The sequence below is a fragment of the Scyliorhinus canicula genome, chromosome 8, assembly GCF_902713615.1.
Source record: "Scyliorhinus canicula chromosome 8, sScyCan1.1, whole genome shotgun sequence".
NCBI classification, from domain to species: domain Eukaryota; kingdom Metazoa; phylum Chordata; class Chondrichthyes; order Carcharhiniformes; family Scyliorhinidae; genus Scyliorhinus; species Scyliorhinus canicula.
Window position 1 is genome coordinate 132856501 of NC_052153.1, and position 8993 is coordinate 132865493.

General features: G+C 43.2%; 1 protein-coding gene across 2 annotated transcripts; it reads right to left on the reverse strand.

Moving 5' to 3' along the window:
* Positions 1-866: 866 nt before the first annotated feature.
* nr2f1a (nuclear receptor subfamily 2, group F, member 1a) lies at positions 867-6491 on the reverse strand. 2 transcript variants are annotated; one of them, XM_038805272.1, is made up of 3 exons: positions 5329-6491; positions 4088-4612; positions 867-2428 (listed from the first exon to the last, which is right to left on the reverse strand). In XM_038805272.1, exons 1-3 carry the CDS (start codon positions 5774-5776, stop codon positions 2154-2156), a joined length of 1248 nt encoding a protein of 415 aa, XP_038661200.1. In that variant the 5' UTR covers positions 5777-6491; the 3' UTR covers positions 867-2153. The 2 variants fall into 2 exon arrangements, with proteins under 2 accessions (XP_038661200.1, XP_038661199.1); XM_038805271.1 differs by having other exon boundaries at positions 4088-4615; positions 5329-6490.
* Between the last annotated feature and the right edge of the window lie 2502 nt (positions 6492-8993).

Genomic DNA, 8993 nt, shown 5'->3' on the forward strand with positions numbered 1-8993 from the left:
TAGCAGGATCACATTAAATGCAAAGAGAAAGCTTGAGAGCATAGACAGGAAAATCAAAACACAAACACACACACACACACATAGACACACACACAGACATACACAAACACTCACACAAACACTCGCGCACACACACAGACACCAGCGCACACACACAGACATACACAAACACTCACACAAACACTCGCACACACACACAGACACTCGCACACATCCAGACACAGAAACACACTCTCACGCATACACACTCATAGACACCCACAGACACACACAGACAATCAGACAAGCACACACATTCACACACACACAAGCACACACACGCAAACACTTTCTCACACTGGCAAACAGGCACTCTCACATGCACATACACTTTCTCTTATATATGAGGCACATCTCTATTTCTCACACACATTAGGTACATTAGGTTCCACCAGCACAGCACATATTTTTGCAGCCACTCTCTCTTTATTCTGGACAAACCATTACATCTAATTTCGATGCCCAGTTGTTAAAGCTTTCCTATGACAGTGTGTGCTAGAGCTTTGATCCGGATTATAAAATACTAATGCAAACTGCCACTGAAATCTACAACAACCTTTTCTAGGCAAGGCACAGCAGTGTTTACATCTCCACTGTCTGGATGCGGTTAGCTCTTTGAAATCTTCTGAATATTTAATCCAGCATATAACTATAACTTTCATGGTAGCATTTGAAAGACGATGAGGAATGTGCACACATATATGATTAATAAGGCCCCGGCAATTAATGTCCAAATATCAGTGGAATGGAAATTCCCTTAATATCTACATTGGTCGATCAGGAAGCAGAGAACGACACCATCAGTGAACAGATAACACAAACACGGCAGCGATAGATCTCTTTTATATCACTTTTAAAATTGTTTCCAGCGTAACAATGTTTTTTACAAGAATATTCCATCATACCCACAGAACAACACCACCGTACCACGCGTCTGCAAGGGTACAACGCGTGTACTCTTTTTCTGGACGTTGTGTGTGTGTGTGTTTCTTTTTAAGTCTACAGGTAAACAGGCTCGGCAGTACTGATAGCAAAGTTTAGTTGCACGATTAAAAACTGGGGCGATGAGGTGAGTTTGGAAGGTGGGGGAGGGGGAGAGGGGAACAAACACAAAATAAAACAATTTTGTTTCCACGTGGAAAAGCAGAGACAATTGGGTTGGGGTGAAGGGGGTGGGGAAATTTGGGATGGTTGGGGGTGGGAGGGCAATCGTTATCGTAACAAAACAAAACTTTAACTAAGGTCAGTCCTGAATGCAAATCAATAACTTCAATCAACCTAATTCCAGAGTTCATGGAGACTTTTTTTTTAAATCAAAAGAAAAAAGTGTCCTGAACACTCAGACAAAAACTTTTATTTCTACCAAGGCAATGGGAACTGACACAGAATACAAGTGTTCTTTAGACGGTCCACTGTGTGATAGTTTTAAAAACACGTTTTCTCTATCATCCTTCAGCAGTGTTCTCTTACAATCTGCTCACTTTTTAAAACGCCAGTTTTGCCAATACTGCAGGCTTGTTGGATACGCTTAAAGCGACAAAAAGTTTCTTCTCTTAAATTTTGTGCTAAATCCTTTTTTTAAATTTGCTTTTTAATTCTGATTTCAATTTTAATTCTTGGAGAACATAGCTTTGACGACATAAATCGCACTCGTTATAAGAAGCAAAAGGTTATATCAAAAAATTATTAGTATAGAATCACAGGAAACCTGGTTTGGAACCAGAAAAAAAATACAAAACAGATATAGATACATAGACACAGGACAATTTTATAATTATTTGGAAAATGTTATTTTCCCCCTAATTTCTGATTCTGTTTTTTTTAAAATGCGCATACGATGTTTTTTTTAATTTTACAAAAAAAGGAAAATAAAGACTAATATTTTACAAAATGATAAGCGATGCTTGTGGTAAGTGTGGTTCTAGATATGGTGCAGTTCAGTTCCTTTTCACAGAATAGATCCCACAGTCAACAGTTTGGCCTCTTGAAAGGTCCTTTTATTTTCAGATATCATCCTAAAGGAAATGTCAAGTTCTTGAATGGAGAGGGAGGCTCGCCTAAAACGCTTGTGGTTTTTTTTTTGTGTGTTTTTTGGGAGGGGTGTCCTTCTCTCATCATTGGATGGACATATAAGGCCAGTTGAAGCTGCTCCCCGACAGTAACATGTCTCTGATGAGGGTTTCAATTGGGGTTTTACCTACCAAACGGACGAAGAAGAGCTGTTCGATGACCGAGGAGGAGACGGTGCGAAGAGAAGGCAATCGCAGTAACAGCTTGCCAAAGCGGCTCGGCTGGTTCGGGTACTGGCTCCTCACATACTCCTCCAGTGCACACTGAGATTTCTCCTGCAGGCTCTCTATGTGGGCAGCATCCGACAGGCCACAGGCGTCTTGACAGCCAGAGAAAAACAGAATTAGTGCCGCTATCAGTCGACCCTTTGTTTTATTTTAATCCTCGTTTATATATTTTTATATACCAATGCACACACTCTCTTTATTTCTCTCTCTCTCACACGCACACGTATACGCACTCACACACTCCCCTACATGTTGGAGGCGGACAAGCTATCTGATAACGTTTCTGCTTTTTTTGCTGCAAATCTTACGGCTGCTATAGTCTCTGATGCCAGAAGAAATAGCCAACGTAAGCTTTAAATTATAAGTAACAAAGAAACTCTTAAATAATAAGTACAGATGTACGCCATTTCCCGCAGAGAACCAGGCCAGAGACACCAGTGTCTGGGAACATTGTGTGATAGATACTGGTACGGTGTTATTGTTCCTAGTCCTTTGCAGCATGTGTTACACATGCCTCTCATGCATTCCTCCGCAAAGCAGTCTTCCACTTAACCCTATATAACAACGTAATCTTCTACCGATTTTAACAGTGATAAAGAGAAGACGTGCAAACCATACACACAGCATTCACAGGAAAGCAGGGCTGTCATCGTATGCTTGAAATCCCCCCCCCCCCCCCCCCCCCCCAACCCTTTGTACTGCCAGATTTGATAATACAACTGTGTGGTCATATTGTGGGCAACATTTCCAATGTGTGTAAAATGCGTTCTAATGAAGCACCATGGGCCCAGTTGTTGGAGGCTCGGGGTTTGTTTCATTTTAGTGAATTTGGTGAATTTGGAAATTCCAATTGTATCTGTGAATACACATTTGCTGTACACTGCCGAGCTTGCAACATTTTGTGGAACAGACAAGGGCCAGATCGCGCTTTCTTTCAGGAAAGGCTCTTGTGCAATTTGTGAACGCTTTAATTTATATGCTTGGAAGCCATATTTTAGCGTATGAATTAATTCCGTAAAATAGGAAGTTTGGGTCACGACCCCCCCCAGCACTTGGACAGCATCCAGAATAAGAGGTTGAAAATACTATCCGCAAACCTAAGGTAAAACCACAACAAACCTCCTGGAAGCTTCAGTAACTTCCAGCGGCCTCACAACCAGGCCAGCGAGAAAGAAAATGGCAAAAAATAAACCTCTCGATCATCCAAACGCTGCTCGCTTTGGGAAACTTGGACAGCTCTGAGATAGGCTTTCCACGAATTCCCCTCTGGCTAACAATCAAAACAAGTTTGGTCAAAACTGGAGGGGGGAGGGGGGACCAGGGCCAATGTGAAGCTTTTGAATAGCCACACATAATTTCAATTTTTCTGCAATAATCGCATTATACATTTGTGTGTATTTCTCACTGTGATTGTTCTATTTACCAATAGTTCCCTCGATGTAGGAATAATTTATCAACATTTGGGGGCTGTTGTAAAGACGATTAATTTGTAATTTCACTGATCAATTTCCAATTGATTTACATCAGATTATGTTATTTAATAAAACCCTCGTGGTTAAAATAAATCATTGTTATAGCACTCGACTAATACTATCCTATACGTAAATAAGCATAAGCCCCCCAAACCATTCATATCTGATCTACCCTGCACCCTTATTGCACCCAGCGAGCAACGTTATTGATTGAGATCCAATTTGCTGAACTTTCTGTCCCGTTCGCCCCCACCCCTCCCTCCTTGCCAAACTACTCACCTGATGTGAATAGCACAATAGCTTTGAGACAGCTGTATTCTGCCGAGTCGACGTGAAGGGCTTTCAGCTTCTCGACTTGCTCCTGGAAGATCCTTATGTGATCCATGAAAGCAACGACCCTGTCTGCAGACATTGGCGAGGCATGGAGACCCGCAGCAGCCAGCAGAGGAGCCACATGCAGCGGCATCGAGCACTGGGCGGCATTGAGAACAAACAACTCACTCCAAGTCAGCCTGAGCAGAGCCACCTGATCTGTGATCTGCAGATCTGGGAAAAAAGGGATATTCCTGGCCCATTCCACGGCGCTGAAAAGCAATCGCGCAGCCAGTTCGCAGATGTTCTCGATACCCATGATGTTGTTGGGTTGCATACATTGACTCCCATACCGAGAGGTTGGGTAAGGTTCGGCCCGCAGTAGTAAGGAGATGTATCCAGACAGATAGCAATGGCCGTTCAAAGGGTCCCCATTCGTCAACGCGTACTGGCCTGGGTTTGGCTGTGTCGGCGGCATTCTTCCTCGCTGAACCGCTGACAGAAAGAGAAAAAAGGAGAGGAAATGTACATCCACAAAGCGCAATCAACCCACCCGGAGCTTCAGAAACACCATTTTTTTAAAACCCACTATTTGAGATTATTTTTAAAGTTCACAATCAGCTCCATTTTCCATGTAAAATTACACTATGCGACCTTTTAAAAAAAATTCGGCATATAGCAAAGGAAATAGGAAACCGAGTTTTACCCGTCAGAGCACTCCACATTGTGTCTGTTTTTTAAAAAAAAAATCCACAACACAATGTTGTGGAAAGAATGGCTGGATTGCAAAAGAAAAACCTCCCCCAAACTGCAACACCCACCCACGGTTACAATTGGAAAATTCTCCAAACATCTAATGCATGAATGCAAACGATTAACTTACAATTACAGGGGGGGAAAAGACCGATGTATTAACCATTTGAATCCACAAAAAAATATGCAACCATGCTTGAAATTGTTAAACTCTCTCAACTTTGAAGCTGCGGAGTTCGATTTTATTTTAGGTGAAGCAACGTCTTTTTTTTTGCAAAAATTTGTATTTAAGGTTATGAATTGACAGCTAACGCATCTCTGATTTTTAACAGGTTAACCGGTTACAATGACTTTCACTACCGAAGCGCTTGTGCAGATTGAAGCAAAATCGCGCAATGAAAGATTTGAGGCTCTCATCTTCTAACATTTACAGCGATAATTAATAAAATATTCACCTTCCCGCCTCATCCCAACTTTGAGGCATTTCTTCAGGCGGCAGTACTGGCACTGGTTGCGGTGGTGCTGGTCTATAGGACAATTCCGGTTGGCACGACATGTGTACGTTAAGTTTCTCCGAACACTTCTCTTGAAGAAACTTTTGCAGCCCTCGCATGTGAACTGGCCGTAGTGCTTGCCGCTGGATTTATCCCCACACACCACACACTCGATATGCTGCTGCTGCTGCTGACAGGGCTGTTGCTTCTCGCCCACAGGCTGGACGCTCTGACTGCTGCCTCCGAGCGGAGTGGAGGGCGGCCCGGGCTGGCCCGGGGTCTGCGGGGTGTGGGGAGCACCCGATGCCGCCTGCTGCTGCTGGCCCGGCTGCGTTTGTGCAGACTGGCCGCCCTGGGCTCCGGCCACGTCCTCCTGAGGATCTCGCCAAGTGCTAACTACCATTGCCATAATCTCGGGCCCAAAAAGTGCGGGAAAACAAGTTGATCGCACGGGGGATTTTTGTGTGTGTGTGTCCTGTTGGGCAGGGAGCAGACTTGGATGGTGGTAACAGAAAATGGAAAAAAAAGGGAAAGAGAGAGAGAGAGAAAAGAGGAATAAAACTGCGATCAAAGCAACGCACACAGACACACACACATAAGGAGCAGTGAATGAATGAGTGAGTGTTGATCAACAGTAACCGAAACAAATGAGGACCCCCCTCCCCCCCCAAAAAAAGAATAGAATAAAAAAGAAGAACCCGATCAGGGTACGCAAGTGTCGGGAGGCCAGATCCAGGGCAACACGCAGTCAGCCATTCAGGAAAGCAATCTAGGAGGGAACGAGGGGTTAAAGATTATAGGAGTTGGGGGGAAAAAAGAGACGCCCTCAATTCGAAGGAACACACGCACAGAAAAATAACCACGCGATCCGAAGTAAAGTATGCTAAATCCCTTCTTCTCCGGAGAGGAACAGAAAATAGAAGAGCTGAATTGTCAGAGAGAGAGAAAAAAAACTCACCAGGACAAAAAAAAGGACGGTCGACGTTAAAGCGCCCTATTTCCAACCTCTCATGCAGAGTGGGGAGAGAAAGAGAGGAAAGAAAAAACAACTAATAGAATATGCAAGGGGGAGACAAAATGAATGCGTTTAAACGGGAAGACTAGCGGAGCAATTTTTCCGAAAGGGGGATCTGCGCGAATGCCTGTATATAGTGAACTTTGACACTACTATTGAAACTGACACGTTTCTATGGAGATCGCTGCCTTATATGGAGCTCATGTCAAGGAGCCAAGAGAGGGGCTGTTGGCAACTGATAATCAAAGGCGACTGGTCATAGCCCTGAATTGGGGCTGGGGAGGCTAAGGTTAGCCAGCCTCCTGCACACTATTGGTTAGCCGTCTTATTTATTACCTACGACGCTCTGACAAGCAAAATTTACATTAGATCTCCTGCGCTGGTATTTACTTTGAGACCTTATTAGTATGGGTCGCCTGTGGTCACCACAAAAAAGCAACACGAGGACCCTGTGCTTGTAATAAAACAATGCGGCGAGCAGTCTCGAAATTTCACATTATGAAAAAAAAGTTAGTTGACAATCAAACTTTCTTTTCGCATTTTGAGGGACCATTGTTTAAAAATAAATAAATAAAGCGGGCACCTCATCCCTTTTGTGTCAGAACGAGAGAGAAAAAAAGCATTGTTTTTGCTGTTGCAATATTAATTCGGTGAGCGACTGCTTTTTTTATATTTCATTTTTATTCTGTTTTGAATTATCCTTTGATGCCTCGCTACAATGCCGGTGAGATTTCAATTGTGATTTGCAGAGGACGGAAAGTTGCCATTGTGTTGGAGACTGGGGAGCTGTGCTTGTAACTGTAGGGATAAGTCCAGCAGAAAGTGCGGAGGCTGTTAACGTGCCTTGTATTTGACGTAAATTAAATCTCAGAACAGCTGTATCCGGCTGCCATCTAGCGTACAGTAGACAATTATCAAATATAATACACACACCCAGCTGGATAACCCACCAGATGGGCTTTTATTGAGGGATTTGTTTAATGCGAATAATTTATTGAATTTTAAAGTAAGTATTTTAAACTATTAATCCAAATGTTATTAACCCTAAAATTTCAGCATTAATCATTATATTACTGGAACAAATGAAAACCGCGATTCAATCGGCCCAGATCATTATTCGTTTCACTAAATCCAAGGTCCCTGCTTCACACATATTGGAGCAATGTTGGTAACTCGAAGATGTAATGTTATCACCTATTTTGTACAAATCAGCCATGACAAAAAGCTTAACTCTAATAAAAGCAAATACATTCTCAGTGACAAACAGCCCTAAGTAAGACAGTGTGCTCTCGGTATGATTAACAAATGCATTGCATCCATTCCTTTTAATATTTAGTTTGTTCAAAAGTAAAGCGTAAACTCAGCGTGGTCAATCTTCATAATTGCTTAGGTAACTTAAATGAAGAAAGGCCAGCCGCCTTTTTGCATCAGTCAACGCACCACACGCGCTCACAAATCTGATCAACTACTTTAATTTTAAATGAGTGAATTCGATTCTTGCATGTTGCCTTGGCTGAGCAGTTTACAATCGGATGCCATCCTCAACCGCACCTATTGTATATGCATTGATGAAGCGCCGTTATTATGCAACAGTGGATCTCGCCTCTCCCCCCCCCCCCCCCCCCCCCCTCCACCCCCCTCCACCCCCTCTCTCTCTCTCTCGCTTCTTAAATAAAGTCTCGGCCATGTCTTATGATCAGTGAAAAGGTGAAACGAATAAGATTAAGGGGAACAAAGAGAACATTCTGTAAGTGTGTCATCAGGGCTTTTCCTCCTTAGAATGGGGCAGAGTGGACATTGGGAGGCAGGCTGCTGCATCCCTCCTGGAAACTTGCTGAAAGTGTGAAGAGCTGAAAGCAGGCACCTGTAACCGGCGGCAGCGAGAATGGTCAATGCACACCAGCAGGCAAGTAACAACTTTACTTTCATTCTCTGTATCCCGCTTCCATTTAAAAACAAAAGCCGCCCAGAATAGTCCGCGGCTCTCTGAAACACTCAACTCTTTAAACACGGGACTGACATTCTGTGCCTCCAAAGACTGTTTATTGCTGTGTCTTCTACTGCAAAGGAAATAATTCTGATTGTACATTGCACAATACGTGTTGCAAAGATAAGGCTGTTCGCCACCGAATATTTTCCCTACGGTCGCAGCAATGTTGTTCCAGAGCTATTCTGGTGCTTATGTACAAAGCAAAGAGTAACGGTGGATTTATTAATGTGTGTGCTTATCGTGTGATTACTATTGTCGCTAATCTTAAAGTAATTAGATTAAAGACATGAGGCACATGTAGTATAACGCACAAGGGGCAAGAATCTTCCCCACCACTCCCATGTTTCAATTGATATGCTCTTTAAAAAAAAACAAGAGCGGCGTGAATCCAAGGTATGCCCAACATGTAAGCTTCAAGAAAGTAAGCTTCTCACCTGCTCTATTTGTTGTTTGATCACCTAATGAAAAGATCGATTGGCCAATGTTTGGCTAAGTGATAGTGTCAACAGATAAAGAAACAGCCAAATGATCGACTGGCCCCGGAATACAGACACACAATACACTGCTCTGCCACCTGGCCGAGCCCTCACTCACTCAGCCCTCTCTCCCTCTCTCTGTCTC